At 47.4% G+C, this 17,196-nt stretch overlaps 1 protein-coding gene across 1 annotated transcript; it reads left to right on the forward strand.

The window, feature by feature from the left end:
* The first annotated feature begins 1,734 nt into the window (after positions 1 to 1,734).
* Positions 1,735 to 14,992, forward strand: LOC122376311. Its single transcript, XM_043356117.1, has 5 exons — positions 1,735 to 1,842; positions 2,215 to 2,553; positions 3,026 to 3,304; positions 13,966 to 14,082; positions 14,475 to 14,992. The coding sequence occupies exons 1-5, from the start codon at positions 1,746 to 1,748 to the stop codon at positions 14,642 to 14,644; spliced, it is 1,002 nt and encodes a 333-aa protein (XP_043212052.1). The 5' UTR covers positions 1,735 to 1,745; the 3' UTR covers positions 14,645 to 14,992.
* The last annotated feature ends 2,204 nt before the right edge of the window (positions 14,993 to 17,196 follow it).

Here is a 17,196-nt window from a genome sequence, read left to right on the forward strand (position 1 = left end):
AAACCAAAATGCTTAGCTGTCAAAAAGCAATCGACCGAAATGGATACATAACCCACGGACACAAGACCAACCAAACGCCCACCGATCGAAAATACCCCTTATTCGCGTTGCGGAGCAAGCGAGTCACCCTAGCGGGCCCCATTCAACCGGGGACCCGGGCCCTATCCACACGGGGGCGCGGGCCCTATCCACATGGGGGCCCGGGCCACGTTCACCTGGGGCACCGGGCCCCGTCCACCCGGGGCTCCGGGCCCCGTCCACCAGGGGTCCCGGGTCCCATCAATCCGGGGGCCCGGGCCCCGTTCTCCCGGGGGCCACCCGGGGGTCCGGGCCCCGTCCACCCGGGACCCGGGGCCCGTTCTCCCGGGAGCCCAGGCACGTTCTCCGGGAGGCCCGGGCCCGTTCTCCTGGGGGCCCGGACACATTCACGGGGGCCCGGGCCCCATCCAACCGGGGTTCCGGGCCCCGTCCACCAGGGGCCCGTTCTCCCGGGGCCCCGGACCCATCCACGGGGGGCCCGGGCCCGTTCTCCCCAGGGGCCCGGGCCAGTTCTCCCGGGGGCCCGGGCCTGTTCTCCCGGGGGCGCGGAGCCCATCCAACCGGGGGTCCGGGCCCCGTCCACCCGGGGCCCGTTCTCCCGGGGGATCCACGGGGCCCGGGCCCCATCCACCCAGGGGCCCGAGCCAGTTCTCCCGGGGCCCGGGCCCCATCCAACAGGGGTCTGGGCCCCGTCCATCCGGGGCCCGTTCTCCCGGGGCCCCGGACCCATCCACGGGGGGCCCGGGCCCCATTCACACAGGGGGCCCGGGCCCGTTCTCCCAGGGGCCCGGGCCAGTTCTCCCGGGGGCCCGGGCCCGTTCTCCCAGGGGCCCAGACCCATCCACGGGGACCCGGGCCCCATCCACCCAGGGGGTCCGGGCCCGTTCTCCCAGGGGCCCGAGCCAGTTCTCCCGGGGGCCCGGGCCCCATCCAACCGGGGGTTCGGGCCCCGTCCACCCGGGGCCCGGGGCCCGTTCTCCCGGGGGCCCGGACCCATCCACGGGGGGCCCGGGCCCCATCCACCCAGGGGACCCGGGCCCCATCCACCCAGGGGGCCCGGGCCACTTCTCTCGTCCGGTTAGATTAGGACCTCTCTCCTCCCTCCCTCCCTCCCTCTCTCTCTCTCTCTCCCTCTCTCTCTCTCTCTCTCTCTCTCTCTCTCTCTCTCTCTCTCTCTCTCTCTCTCTCTCTCTCTCTCGAGCGGGCCCCTGACAGAAATTTCGGGGGGGTCAGCTGACCCTCTGACCCCCCCCCCTGGCTGCGCCACTGTGCAGCACACATCATAGATTGGGGTCTCACTATAAACTTTACTTACGAAACTCTACGAATTAAATCTAGAAACAAGGAGTTGTAGGTACTATCAAAACGAATTCATGAGAACTAGGAAATAGACAAGAGAGAAAAACGCGAGCCTGTACAGGAGAAGACATAGAGAAAGGGAGATAACCTCCAAAAACCTATATGCGTTGTATGCTCATCCCTTACCCTCTCTCTGTTTCCTCTTTTTCATAGCTCTGCCACCAAAATAGGTCAACCACCCTTGCACAAAAAATATGTATGTTAATGTATGTATGCATGTATGTATTTATTTATCTAAACGTCAACAAGTATCACACACCCAGCTACAGACGTAGTCATTGATTGAAACGAATCCTTGAGGGTGCTAACGATTTGTCCTTTTCGTTTCAGGTTGCTTTTCCACCACCATGGTTTTAATGATGCTTCAACTTCTCTGCCTTATAATGGCCAGCAGTGTCCCTGGTGGTGAATCGTTGAACCTCAACTTACACCGTTCGCCGCTAGGTGGGTGTATAAAACATAACCGCGAATATCGAACTTGGCTCTTTGAGTGAGCTTTTGTCATTTGTCTAAAATTGTACAATTATTTCTTTTCTGTGAACGTAAGCATTCTTGCCTAGATTAAGCTAATTAATGTTGTTTGTGCCTGTCCCTCTTTTTTACTGGCTGTTGTGTCTTTTTGAAAAAAATGCTTTGGGTGTATCAGGTACTGAATGAATGCATTTTTATTAATCTAATTGTAAGTTGCACGAGAACTCATCCGTAAATTAGTGAGAAAAAGAGCGAAGTTTGGTTATGACTAAGACTTAAGCCTTTAGGTATCTTAAATGCAGTTTTTTAATCACCGATGTGACATAACTATCTTTTTTCCCCCAGTGACGTCACCAATGGACAAGCCGGCTGGCCGCACGCGGAGGTCTCTGGTGCCTCGTCAGAGCCTTCCCGGAAGTGTGGGATTTGCAGTTTTCAGCGGGCGACAGTTCGACATTCTACCTTTCCAAGGTATCGTACCGCACACCAGCCAGCCGGCCAATCAGCAGTCACGGCTCACCGGCTCGACCAATCAGCGAGGCCGTCACACTGTGTCGACCAATCAGAGCGGCCGGAAGAGGTTCGCGCCGACCAATCACGGTGCTCGACGCAGCGTGACCGGCGGAAGTGCGCTCCGTCGGACGGGCATTTTTGCAGCGCTAAAGAACATCAGAAATAAATCAAGTATGTTTGGGCCTCATCAGCAAGGTCAAGGTGATGGCCTTGGTGTCCGCGACAGTTCATAATTTGTACACTGTTCAGAGTTCACGGGCGGCCTATGTTTGCATATGTTTAGAGGTGATTGTTTTTAATATTTATATTGTACCTACTGACGTATATCAACCAGAACATGGCTTCAGGTCACACATCCCCTGAGATAAATATGCAAAGATGCATTTGCATTTGCAGATATGGTGTATCTTACTGCATTTACATACGACACGTCTGATCAATGTCCCTTACATGAATGCCTACCGATCCTATAAATCACAAGTACTAGTTAGATCTACATTATAAAAACGGTTGATAAAATATGGCACTTTCGAAAGACGTTTGTGTGTTTCATGCAATTAATACAAACCTAATTTTAGTCACACATTTAAGGTGTATTTTTCGTTGAATTTCACCTGACGCTAACGATATTTGACCATTTCAGCTCGGCAGCATCTTCGATCTCCTCCTAGAAGACAATTCTTCCAAAACTCCAAACTCAACTCAATAACGCGCCAAATCTTCCAAATCAAGCAGACAACGCGAGGCAATTCTGTCAGAACGAAAAGCGTGCTTAGTGGATTGAGCCGCTTCCAGCAGAAACCGAGCCGCAATGTGTTTCTCAGCAGCATCACCAAAGGCGGCGGCAGCGGCGGCAGTGGTCTTCGGGGATCCACCAAAACAACGTCGGCCTCGCCCATAGGCATCGTGGTGACAAGTCACGGTAAGTAGTGCTTCCGTACTAATTTTGGTACTGTCTGACTTTTTTGAAAGAATTTACTACATTTTGTGTAGTGGTTGCTCGTAACAAAGTCCGGCTTGTCAGCTTGTGCTCAAAATTTATATGTGACATGATCATGTCCATTGTTAGGTAGCAAACTAACCGACCGCTCAGTTGCTCTGCAAACTAACTAGGTAGGCACACGGAATACCAAGATATTTTGCAACGGAACTTGGCAGACCTGACAAGTTTCGTATGTATGTAAATTCCGTACGTATGTATCATAACTGTATGATGATAAGTAGACGACCCAGTGGCAATAATTGAGCGGTAATTCGACATATTGATCAATTAATTGTTAGTAATCGCTGGTAGAGCAAACCTTTGTGAATGTCATCAAGCAGTGGTCGGTTGGTCCCCCAGGGTGCTTTTTATGCCGGATAGGGCCATTACCCCCTCCTGTCAGACCCCAGTGCTCCCACAATTAACCTTCACACTTATTCAGGGGTAAGTAGGATGAATCCCTCCTAAAAAGAATACACCATTTCGGTTTGTCATAAATTACTCCGGTAATGATAACCGTATTTCTACACATATTTCAATACCTCCGAGGTAATAATTTGCAGGCCTAATCTGAACGATAATGACCTGGATTTAAATGACCTTTATCTGTGACCTCTTCCTCGAGACCATGCCAAGCCAGGAGGTCAATTCGATGCATTCAGATACACTAACTCAATTCGTGTGAATCATGAATTCTTAAATGATGATGGTTTGCCCAGAGACCCTCAATACTCCTGCCGAAGAGTTTTGTTACCCCTAGAGAGGGAATGCCCCAACATTTGCCGACCCCTGACCTGAGGGTTTGGGGCCTCTTGCATCAAAAAACCTAGGTAGGTAAAATTGTTTAACTATTTTTGTAGTTAGCTATCCTACAGTGTTAATTCTTTTGCACTGCAGCTCGTAACGAAACGTTACAAGTACGTGGCTCAAGGTTGTACAGGAAAACCACCTTTTGTTTGATTAACCCGCGCCCTGCTGGGTGGAGGTGTTTGAACACCCCCCCCCCTTGTGGTTTTTCGCGAATTACTCAAAAACGGCGGCGCTCCGCGCCGCCGTTTTAGGTACACCTTATCATACATCAATTATACAAATGTTGTAAAAATTTCAGACTAAGGTCATTCAAGGTCAGGTCACCAGGTCACTTGAAGTGACCTCACCTCATAAAAAGTTTCAATGTCTGTCACAGCTACACCGAGTGACCGATCGCTTTGAAACTTTCAGCGATTGCTAAGAGCAATAGCATGTACAAAATGTGTATCTCAGAATTTTGATATCGATGACCTAAGGTCAGGTCAATTTTGCGACCTCCCCATTATAAGTCAATGGGAGAAAATTCAAATGCGCCTCTTTTGGACGAAAGACATTATAAACACCCCCAAACACCGAATTACAAGTGGTTTAGACACACTGAACATGAAAATGGTGTCCGTGACCCTTGTTTGTGCCCTGAGGTCATCTTAGGTCACGAATGGCATCTTACAGTTTTTCGCAATAACTTTTGATAGAGGCATGCTAGAGCGATGAAAACGCCTTATGTGTGTTCAGCTCGACGATACAGATCGACTGATATGCAACATGACCCTTTCCGGTCAGGTCATGACCTTGACCTGAGGTCAAATTTTCAAGTTGACCTTTCAAGGTCAAGTTATAGTTCATTCGATGTGTCTTGACGAGAGGAACACGATGCCGGTGAAAGGAAGCTCGTACAAGGCTTGGGTCAAAAGTTATTGCAGAAAAACTGTTTCCGAAAAAATCGGCTATTTTTGCAGTTTTTGCCCCCTGCAGGCAAAACCGTTGACGTTAGGTCAAATCTGAGATAATTAATCAGAAAGGGCGTTAACCCGCGCCCCACTGGGGTCTGCGTATAACACGCCCTACTGGGGGGGGGCTATTCATAGCCCCCCCCTCCTAACTCCGAAACTACTGGGCCGATCGTCAAAATTCAAACGGCGTCTGATAGTCCCGGAAAAACTGTCGAGCGAAACCTAATTTCATTGAACTCGAGGTCACCGATGACGTCACAAGTCAGGTCAAAGTAAAAATTATTAGCATTTTGGCTTGTTCACGTTTTGGGCTCTGGCCGCCGTCCTACAAGTCAGATCAGGCTCATTTTTGGTTCACACACTCGTGAACAGATGCTCTAGATACCCTGAGGGTACCAAACTTGTACTTTGATTTTCAGGTCAAGGTCAGGTCATCACAGGTCACGAAAATATTATATCATGCGTCGGTCACGTGACACATGCTTTATGGTCCATTTAGGCCAAATATTTCGAATTTGATGTCGTCTGTGTCATTCGAGGTCATTTTGAGTCGAATTTAGCTTAGGTTAGGTCACTCAGGTCAAAAAAGGTCAAATTTTAAAGTTATAATTTTTCAACAGAAAAGGTATCTATTGGATGCAGTTTGAGCTCAGGAACACGATGGTGCTATTTATATTGGCGTGCGATGTCAAATACGTGGTGAAAAATTGATTTGAAAAAATTAATAATTGTGAATTTTTTTTGCAATAATGCGTATAACTTGGCCATTTTTGAAGATATTTAGCTGAAACTTGCTAGAGTTAGTCATAATAACGCGTTCTATCACATATATTCCGGTTTTTTTCGAAAAGTCAAAAACTTTTTGAAAAAAAAAATGTAAAAATGTAAATCTTGAATTTTCTTATATAAAATTTTCAAAATTTTCAAAATTTCGAAAATCTGAGATAGCAGTTTGATAGCGCAGTCTATTCTGAGTCCTCTCATGCAAAGAAATTGGATCTAGCTTAACCCGGCAGTTGCTGGGGTATTTCGCCACCCACCGTTTGCTGGGGGGGGGCATTAAACGCCCCCAGCCGATAACTCGAGGACCAATAGGCGCAGCGAACCGCACGAGGCGGCAGACGAAAGAGCGCGACGAGACGCTTCAGATGAGTACTTAAAAGTTGAATTTTGAGGTCACAGGTCGGGTCAAGGTCAGGTCAAACACCTGAAATCGGGCTTTCAGTAGCATGGACTTCAGGACTTCGCAATGGGCGCCTCTCGTCATAAACTCTGTCAAAACGGTGCACAATCCATCATATAAGGCCTACAAGCGTGTCAGCTCCATGTAGGGGACAGTCAAGCATAAGTCAGGGTCAAGGTCAGGTCAACCGGGTAGGCACATATCCCCGAAAATCAAAACTGATATTCGCAGCCTGTGACACATGTTTTATAGGTAATTTGGGGCGTAGAACACGATGGTGACATTCATTTTATCATATGTGTACGTGTTTGGCTCAAAAAGTTCAATTTAAGAAATGCATGTATCATGGTCTTGAAGTAGTCACGAAAAATTGCCAAGATTCAGTTCAAGATTATGGAAAATGCGGAACGATAATCAATAATCGAAGATAGCCATTTGATTGATCTTGGTATTGGCAGTCTAATGGCGTTTACAGCATGTCTGTATGTCTATTCTGTGATTTTATATGATTTTTTGAACATATGCCGTTTTTGGTCGAAAACTCAGAAATCATGACGTCACTAAAACCTCGATATCTCAAAAAGTTTTCGACCGATTTTTTTTAAACTTCGTCACAATAAACTTCAATCAATTCCCTACAGGTACCCGAAATTTGGCGCGCCTGCGGCGCGCCGTTTTTATGCTATGGCCCGGAGAAAAAAGTGGGGGCGTTTAACGCCCCCCCCAGCAACTCGTGGGTTAACCCGCGCCCCGTAGGGGGGGGGCCGAAACGGCCCCCCCCCTGTCCTTTTCGGTCGATATCTCCTAAACGGCTGGAGATATCGCCACCAAACTTTCAGGACCCCTCCGGGCATCAATTTTACACATTGTGACCAAAAATTTTTCCAGAGGCTGTGATAGGTTGGCCACAAATGACGTCAGAGTGACGTCATGTTCTGTCATTTTCGACCGAAAAAAGACCTTCGCGAGAAGACCTGTCAGGCCTACAGCTTTGAAGATACAGAAAAATGATCAAGACATAAAAAGTGTAGAATTAACAGGGCTACAAAACTGCTATCTCGGATTTTTGAAATTTTTGAGTTTTGATCCCCAAAAATCAAAAAAGCATTTTTTTAGATATATTAGCCAAAAAATCCAAAAAGTTTTTTGAGTTTCGAAAAAAACCGGAATATATGTGATAGTACCTACCATCTTCTATCTACATACCAAATTTCAGATCGATACCTCGTTTTTTGGCCAAGTTATAGCGAAAAAACTGTTCAAAAATGATGACGTCAAATTTTCAAACTCAATTTTTGGCAATTCTAGAACTCGTAGAGCAAAACAAAGACCACCATTAGACTCCCTGTGACGAGCTGCATCGAATGGATACCCATTTTATGCAAAAATATCAACTTTGAAATTTGACCTAATTTGACCTGACCTTGACCTGACCTTCACCAAAACGTGACCTAGGCTGGCCCCAAAGGCTGCCTAACCCACATAATCGCATTTGTCATGTAAAATGGACCATAAAACATGTATCACACGACACATTCATATTGTGACCCCCGGTGACCTGACCTCGCTGTGACCTGACCTGGTATCAGTGACCTCAGATAGCAAAGTATGTGTTTGACGAACAATATGCCATCGATGGTTTTCAATAAATTACCAATTTACTCGATTTCACAGCACATTTCTTGAATTGCCTGTGAACGGTGAAAATCTGACATTTGACCTGACCTGTGACGTCATCGGTTTGACCTAGGTCAATGAAATTTGGTCACAAGGTAGTTCCCGGGTAGGGCTATCAAACGCCGTTTGAATTTTGAAAATCGGCCGGTAACTTTCCGAGATCTTAGGGGGGGCCGAAACGGCCCCCCCCTACGGGTGGTAGGGTCCGCCGGTAGCCCTACGGGGCGCGGGTTAACCCTATTCCTGGCGGGGGGGCCTCAGGAGCCCCCCTGAGGTTTTTTGGTTATTTCTCCCAAACGCGTTGAGCTAGGAAGCTCAAATTTTCTGACTTTTCCTAAAAGGCTTCTACGCAACATGTCTGAAAATTTTGAGTTGATCTGACCTCAGGTCAGGTCACCAGAGGCGGTTTGGTGACCCTACCTCAGAAAAGTTTGCAATCACGCCAGAGCTAGAGTTTTTGACCGATCAATTTCTTCTCTTCAGGCTTTAGTTAGGGTACCAGTATGTGCAATTTGTATATCTCGGAATTTTGATATCGGTGACCTAAGGTCAGGTCAGTTTCGCGACCTCCCCATTATAAGTCAATGGGGGAAAAATCAACTCCCTGTTTTTACCACTAAAACGGGTCGGAATGGCCCCATATACCATACATGACTTCATATACGATCAACCTTCACTACCTTGAGGTCTGTTTTGCTGTTGGGCAGCTGTGAGGTCATGTGACGTCATCAAAGGTCACCAAAGGTTTTTGGCCAATAACTCCGTCCAGGAACAAGATACAGACGCGTGGATGGTCTCATTGTGTTCAGCTCGTCAAGACGCATCGAATGATATACATGATGACCTCGAGGTCACGTGACCTGAGGTCAACCTTTGACCTTGACCTTTCGAGATCAACATATATATCTTTCGATGCGGATTGACGAGAGGATCACGATGATGCCCTTAGTTTGTTCTTATCTTGACTAATTCGAAAGTTATTCGAGAAAAACTCTCTCCATATCTAGCGCCGCCATTTTGACTTTTTCGACCCCTGTGACGTCATCTTTGACCTGACCTGAAAATGACCTTAGTAAAAATTGTAGACCTTGTCCATGCGTATCCGATGCAATTAACCGCTTGTCGCTATCTTGCTTCGTTCTCGAGATCTCAGGGGGGGGGCCGAATCGGCCCCCCCCCCCCCGCCAGTTTCTTGTCCCGGCGGAGCCCGCCAGGAATAGGGGAGCCCTTGGGAGCGATTGCCGTGGTTCGATGTTTTGCGTCAAAATCGACCGAACATGACGTCACTCTGACGTCATTTCCGGCCGACCTATGGTAGCTACGAAGTTCAAATTTTGACACAAGGTGTCAAATGGATGCAGCCGAAGGTACTGAAAGTTTGGCGTCGATACGTCAAGCGGTTTGGAAGTTATTGCAGAAAAACGGGAGGGGGGCTATAAATAGCCCCCCCAGTGGGACGCGGGTTAATAGGGCTATCGAATGCACTTTTCCGCGGCGCTGTAGCTCTATTGGTTCCCGAGTTATGCGTTGGCTTCTTTGAAATTTTCGACATTCGACCTGGAAATCGGCGAAATTTTGCCTTCAATGACCTCTGGTGACCTGACCTTTGACCTGACCAAAAAATTGACCAAAGTGATTTCGTCATTATTTTTTACGCTCTTTCGAACGCCGCCTACTGCGTCTCGCTACGTGGCCCAGGAGCCGAGTTACAAGGGGGGGGGGTGTTCAAACACCCCCCAGCAGGGCGTGGAAATCCAGGACCCCCAGTCGGGCGCGGGTTAAGTATATCAAGAAAATTATTGTTAAAATGCGTTTTAACCTACGTCACCAGCTCAAGCTACGTTTCCTCGAAGACGTTTGTTAAATCGCAATAGAAATTGATGTGCGGTGCGACGTGAGACCGCACGGCTGTGCTGGGTCCCGTTTCAGCCGACCGCCAAACGCTGTACCAAATTTGGGCGCCATCGGTCTCGCCCTTCTGAGGCGAACGATCTTGTAGTTTCGATGTAAAACACTTTTCCCATTCGATCTGTCTTTCTAAGAAAAAATGTCACCAAAAAGCATCACTCGACGATAACATAATTTAAATTATGTACAAACCCCTCCCCCGGGGGAATACGGCAGGGATCATAGCATCGTCCAAACGCTCGGGGTACCTTTGTGCTGACCTTTGTGGTTTGCCCTTCAGGCTTCAACCATCTCTCGTGTGGTGTCGGATAGCTAGCTTGGAGTGCAATCGGTCATCTATGGAAATGTAGAAAACGGGGCCTGCAGTGCAGACAAGTGCAGGAACACCCCAACTGTGACACATGTCGTGGAAATATTTTACTCAGTAGGTGTCCAATGAAAGTACTATGTCTGCATTATCGGCGCAAAAGGTCTTGAGTTGTAATCGGGTTTATTATGAGTTGACAACCTTGATTTTCAATGTGACACGTCGCATGATGGTCATTCAGAAACATACAACTTTGACTGATACAAGGCCGAGCGACTGCACGGCAGATAGACACAGAGGTCAAAAAAACTTATTTTGTGTCACCAACAAAATTTTTCAACCCTCTTTGTGTCCCCTGTCCCCGGAGGCCGGATAAGTGTTGCACTAGGGTGGTAAAATTGGAAAAAATTCTAGGATTCATCAGGCCAATGTTAATGTTAGTGTCGCCAATGTTAGTGTACCTGGATAATGTATTATTACAGTGTCCCAAAATTTGTTGATTTGGGTGGGAAATACTGAGATTCATTTGCTACTCTCATCACCAATTTCTAAGAGCAATTAACCACTCTCAGCCAAGAACACCTTGTTACCTCAAAACGCAGTTCAGGTGTGGTGGACTTGGACAGGTGGACAAGTGTGGTGGACTGAGTTGTGTGGATACTTGGAGTTGGTTTATGATCATAGATACTCATGGATAAAAATAAATGCTATTGATCTTTTCTCACTCTTTTTGTATCTAATCTAACCAGCAGTTTCCACCCTCTGCCCCTTTTGGTGGATAATATCCCCCTCTGACACCCCAGCCAAAACTCAACTTTGGGACACTGAATGCATGTGTAACTTATCTTGTGCAGATGCATTGAATTGCTGACATTCTTTTTTACATTTTTCCATAATACTGAGAAGGTATAGATAGGCTGTAGGCTGGTAGGTAATAGGTGGTAGGGTAGAAAGTAAGATTAGGTTAGGTAATGATAATGTTTTTCTTTCATTCAGACTTCTTAAACACTTTACGCAAGAGTAAAAGAGTAGAAGTCGGAATGAAGGAAAAACAATTAAGCCTGAACCAAACTCACATAACTACTAACCTACAACCTACCTACAACATACCAACACAAAACAGAAAACCTACCAGCCTACAACCTTCCAGTTTACAGCCTACATACCAACCTACATTTTTTCTGAGTCCTTGGACTGGTATACTTTTACCAGCTAATGAAAATTGAAATTCCTGCTCTTCTAGGGCTCAACAAATTAAAATCAAAATGAGAGTTGTGTCAATATTAATAAAAACATCTATTCATTGACAACTTTGGCAAGTGTTTCAAAATCAGGCAACAAATCCACACAGCCTTGCTGGCTAGCGTTGTTATATCCAACTTACAAGTACCTAAACCAGCAAAATTAGACAACCCAAGATTCCTTACTTCCAGTGTTATGTCCTGCCTTGCTTAAAACAGAAAAAATCATAACCACAATACAACTCAGCTTTCATCACGGCGCCAGTCCCTTTCTTGAAGGCATTCAAACTTGTTTGAAAATTGGACAAGCACTGAGCGCTACTCGCAACTCCTGTTTTGCTACGTGTTCATGATCACGGTGTACCTCTCATAGACGTGCGCCAAAAAGGCCCGCTCAAAATCTTTGATGCGTTGGCTCCTGGGGCCTACAAAATCCACAGTGAAGGCATGGATGAAGGCTGGGGCGTCAGCTCAGCGTTGTCCCCTCGTGTCACCAGGGGTGTCGTTTTGTATAGGCCTGGTAGGGCCCAAGCCCTACCAATGTTTATTTGGGCCCTACCAATATTCCCTGAGCCCTACCAATATTTGTCAGCCATCACTTGGCAAAATGGAAAACGAAATAAAAAGCAATTAACCGCATCTACATCTAAGGATCTAACTACGGTAAGCACATGTAGCTGGAAATGAGGCGTCGTGTCATGGGCTCAAGTTCTTGGTTGATACCAAGAGGCTCGAAACACCAATGGTTTTAGACGGCTCATGGCTACCTCTGACCGTCACACGACACACACCGTGCGACGGCCCATAATAAATCCAGGTCCGTTAACAAAACCAGCCTCTGAGGGCCCTAGCCGACTTCGGAGGGTGCCGCAATGCTCCAGAATAGGGCATAGGGGTTGGAGTAGGTCCTACACCGTGGTCCCCGAGGGTTCAGCACCAGGTTCTTTCCGCATCAGATCACGAAAACTCAAACTCATAATCTGACTCTCATCCTTTTATTTTAGCCAGGTCTTTCTAACTATCGTAATGTTTCGAGATCTCGTTAGTTGTCGAGCCCTTCACTCAGCGTGGGCCTTCAAAGCCTTCCCTGGGCCCTTTCAGCGCAACCATCCCTTTTAGTCGGCGCGGGCCTGGCCTCTCAGACTAGCGTGTGTTCCGCTGACTGTGATAGTGGCACTATCACAGTCACACTGTCATAGTGCCTTTATAACTGCGCGTTTGGTGCATCGGGTCTAGTGAGGGCGTAAATTTCTACTTTTTTTTAGATTTTAGTTTGTTTTGTCAGTGACCAAGGTGGAAAAATATGTGACCGAAATCCGATAAGAAAGGCAGATTTGGGGTACGGGGACCCGCAGTTGCTACTGTACACGAACCCCAACTCTAGCCGTCTGTCCTGTCCAGTAACAACCGATAACATTGATATCGACTGCCGGTCCCTATACAAGAGCAGCTGAGGTTTTCTGTGCGTGCCCTCTGACAGCTTGTTTTTGTTCCCTGTGAGTGTGCTGGGACAATTTACTCAGGGTCGCTGTACAGTAGCAACTGCGGGTCCCCGTACCCTAGCTTGGTAAGCCCTCGTCACATATGGTCGTCCGCCGCCGGCGCCTTGGGCCCTACCAATCATTTTCGGAAAACGACACCCCTGCGTGTCACCAGCATCCGATTGGTTCGCTCAGGGTTATTCTCGCCGCGGATTGGCTGGTTAGTCTGTTCGCTAGCAGTGTGCGAAAACGCCGTCAACAAATGCGACGCACTGCGTTCACCATTTTCATGACTTTGTCACCAAATGTCTCTGGTGCTTGTCAGCTTCTGTCGCCTACAATGTAAGCGAGTAGGAAGTTTTTTTTTTACCTCTGGCATCGACAGTCCCGGCCATCAATGCCATGGAACACCCGACTACTCCGAACGGAAACCTGTCAAAGAGCTGTTTTGCTTAAATAAATTAATAGGAATTGAAAATGTTATCATTCGAAGGAGCGCAGAGCTTCGCTTTTCTAGCCACTGTAACCATGTGATCGACGCTGGAATCATTGATCAATTATCGCCACCTGATCGTCTATTTCGCATTATACCTAGATCCCTCGAGAAAAATACGCGTAACTAGGTAGTTTGCATCCTTCAAGACAATAACTGAACGGCCAGCTAGTTTGCAGTGTAACTAGTTAGTTTGGAAACTACATGGCTGGTCAGGATAAAATAATTGAGCGCCTAGCTAGTTTGCAGCGCACTTAGTTTGCAAACTATCTGGCCGGTCAGGTAAGCTGCAGTGTAAACAAGGTACATTACTAACTTCCGGATTTCGCATGTTGTCTGTAACGCGATGATCATTACGCATTGCTTTCCACCAAGAGAGCAATACTAATTCTTTGCTAGGCGTTATTTGCAGTAACAAAACATGCCCCAGCTTGTGTCACACGTGACACGACATTCGCGATTTTCACATTCCAATGCATCTCTAAATTACGTGACTCTACCGTCTCTTGCGACGTTATTGGACATTTTACCACGTGTCTTTTTTGCAGGTTTGCAGGCGCATTCTCCTCCTAACGCACAAAATATGGAGACTTTTCTGATCCAGAGAAAGCATGGCCCCGGCCATTATGTGGATGGAACTGCTGGAACTGGAACGCTGCTCTCCAGTAAGTGGGGAATACTGGGGAAAACTTGGGGAATGCTGGTGAATGACTAACACCGTAACGCTAGTATCTAGTGAGTGGGGAATCTAGTGAAATGGGGAATATGGTGTACGACTAACACCGAGACGCTGCTGTCTAGTGAGTGGAAATATTGGGGAAAATTCGGGAATAGGTCAGTATCCTGTATCTAACCCCCCTCCCCCTCTCCCCAGGTCAGTGTCCTGTATCTGACCCCCCTCTCTGCCCCCCCCCCAGGTCAGTGTCCTGTATCTGACCCCCCTCTCCCCAGGTCAGTGTCTTGTATCTGACCCCCCCTCTCTGCCCCAGGTCAGTGTCCTGTATCTGACCCCCTCCCCAGGTCAGTATCCTGTATCTGACCCCCTCTCTGCCCCCAGGTCGTCCCGGTCAGTGCCCGGTGGTGGACCAGTCGCGGTGCCCCCCTCTGCCCAGCGGGCCCCTGCCCCCGTCCTGCAGTAACGACTACCAGTGTCGAGAGCCCACCACAAAGTGCTGCTACGACCCCTGCCTCACGGTCAGCAAGTGCGTTCGGCCCGTCGGAATATAAACGATTCTCACCCTTATTGGAAAACTGATAGAATGTCGAAAAACGGAGGTAGAATTGAATATACCGCTATCTGTCGCGTTGAGCTGGCCTTAACAATGAGAACTGATAGCATTTGTATATTTTAGACGGAGACTATATCTTGTATGCATTAGGACGATAGGTTATCTACTGAAGCATGTCAGCAATGTCGAATAATACGTACTGCGATTTGGAAATAATTAGACGTTTTCAACACCTTAGCTTATTCGAGACAAGTGTATCAAAACCTGTATGGAACCGAAACTGAAGTACCGTGACATCTTGTAACCACTTTATTTGCCGCATAAATAAACAACAGTGGCTTGTATGTGTCTGTGTTTATTTCAGTAAATGAACTCGAAATGAAATGACGCCACGATTTGTACAATTATTCAATCCTTATGTGCCTAAAATGCTTTAGGTTTATTATGTTGTTTTTTTCGCTGCATCAGCCAGCTTTTTTAAACGAAGACTTTTCGTAGAATCAGGTCTTGGGACCGCTTGCAACCTGAATCAAAGCGCACATTTTATATGGAAGAAAAGTAAACTATTTTCGTTCGAACAAAAGCTTAGAGCTGGAATTGGGACTAGTACATGTTTATTGGGTTCTCCGAGATATCGTAAAATACTTGAAGTGAATTTTGTTTTGTTTTTATATGCACATTAGTTACATAGTACATCGTTAGCATGACTGTGATTTGTGTCCGCATGCGACCCATTCGTGCAGTTTTCTTTTTTTTTGGGGGGGGGGGCCTTTCGGTCCAATTAGACCATTTCAGAGCCGGGAGGATGATAGGATATAGGGGGAGACATTGGTCTGGGCAGGCACCCTAGTGAGTCGCCGGGGCTGAGCCCGTCCAGAGAACAGGCCACCCAGCCCCAAGGTACTCACTGCACCCGGCTACGGGGTGCGCTCCCTCGGGAGCAGCGGTGCCGCTCTAAGCGAGCAGCCCGCATCAAGATAAAGTTGCCTGTCCAGCCCGGAGGGGGTTGTAGTGAGGAGGAGAAGGATTTCTGTATCCTGAGGATGGAAACACGGAACGGTGCATTGGTGCAGCACCATGACCATTTTAAATGCACCAGGTAGGCCACCTTTCTCCAGGCTATTGGACCATTCTCTGTTTTTGTATCAGGACTATCTCCAGCCTCTGTGCTAGATCAGATCAGTCGGGGTGAGCACTGTCATATTGACCACAACCCAGCAGAAACCGGTCCGTCCAAACCGCGCGGGGTCAGAGGGTCACGTGACCCACTGGAAAGAGGCGAACCGGGGTCACGTGATCCACTACAGTGAGGTGCACTGAGGTCACGCGAGCCACTGCAGTGCAGGTGCACCGGGGTCACGTTATCCACTGGAGTGAAGCGCACCGGGGTGGGTGGGCCTGTGTTATACAGAAATATACGATTCCATGGAAGGGTGTGTAATGTGTATTGTGTATTACATCTAATATAATGTGTAAACAATTGAGCTAGTCGATGGTCTGGTAGCACACCCAAAACTACTCGCCTAATGCAGGTATGATGAGGTGTTCGCAGTTTAAATGTCACATATAAATTCATGTGGTGGTTGCTAAGGCTTCTGAAAATGAGCATAGTTTGTTCCTTCAGGATTCGAGCTCATTAATACGCCTCGATTTTTATTATTCGACATTAATGTCACTAAGACTTAACCCGCGCACCAACGGGGGGCGGATATCCGCCCCCCCCCTGAGGTTTTTCGCGGATAGCGGGAAAACCGCGGCGCGCAGCGCCGCGAAATTTGGTACGACTATTCTCTTATCAATTTTACACATGGTGTGCAAGTTTGAACCTCCTAACGTTCAAGGTCAGGTCACCAGGTCACTTTGAATGACCCAACCTCAAGTCACTTTTTTGCAACTTTGTCACCGTGCCAGAGCTACAGTAGATGTCGGAGGCCTTTGAAAGTCGCAGGATGTTATTAGGTCATTAGTAGCTACAATTTTTATATCTCGGAATTTTGATGTCGGTGACCTAAGGTCAGGTCAATTTCGCGACCTCCCCATTATAAGTCAATGGGGGAAAATCAAATTCTTGTTTTTACCACTAAAACGGGTCGGAATGGCCCCATATACCATACATGACTTCATATACGATCAACCTTCACTACCTTGAGGTCTGTTTTGCTGTTGGGCAGCTGTAAGGTCATGTGACGTCATCAAAGGTCACCAAAGGTTTTTTGCCAATAACTCCGTACAGAAACAAGATACAGCCGTGCGGATGGTCTCATTGTGTTCAGCTCGTCAAGACGCATCGAATGATATACATGATGACCTCGAGGTCACGTGACCTGAGGTCAACCTTTGACCTTGACCTTTCGAGGTCAACATATATATCATTCGATGCGGAGTGACGAGAGGATCACGTTGATGCCCTTAGTTTGTTCCTATCTTGACTAATTCGAAAGTTATTCGAGAAAAACTCGCCATATCTAGCGCCGCCATTTTGACTTTTTCGACCCCTGTGACGTCATCTTTGACCTGACCTGAAAATGACCTCTGTAAAAATTGTAGACC

This window comes from Amphibalanus amphitrite, unplaced genomic scaffold (genome assembly GCF_019059575.1).
Source record: "Amphibalanus amphitrite isolate SeventyFive unplaced genomic scaffold, NRLGWU_Aamphi_draft 002095F_arrow, whole genome shotgun sequence".
Classification (NCBI taxonomy): Eukaryota; Metazoa; Arthropoda; class Thecostraca; order Balanomorpha; family Balanidae; genus Amphibalanus; species Amphibalanus amphitrite.

Coding starts and splice junctions, on each gene's coding strand:
- LOC122376311 (XM_043356117.1), top strand. CDS start 1,746: ATGGTTTTAATGATGCTTCAACTTCTCTGCCTTATAATGGCCAGCAGT. Junction 2,554..3,025: donor GAACATCAGAAATAAATCAA/GTATGTTTGGGC, acceptor TGACCATTTCAG/CTCGGCAGCATCTTCGATCT. Junction 14,083..14,474: donor AACTGGAACGCTGCTCTCCA/GTAAGTGGGGAA, acceptor CTCTGCCCCCAG/GTCGTCCCGGTCAGTGCCCG.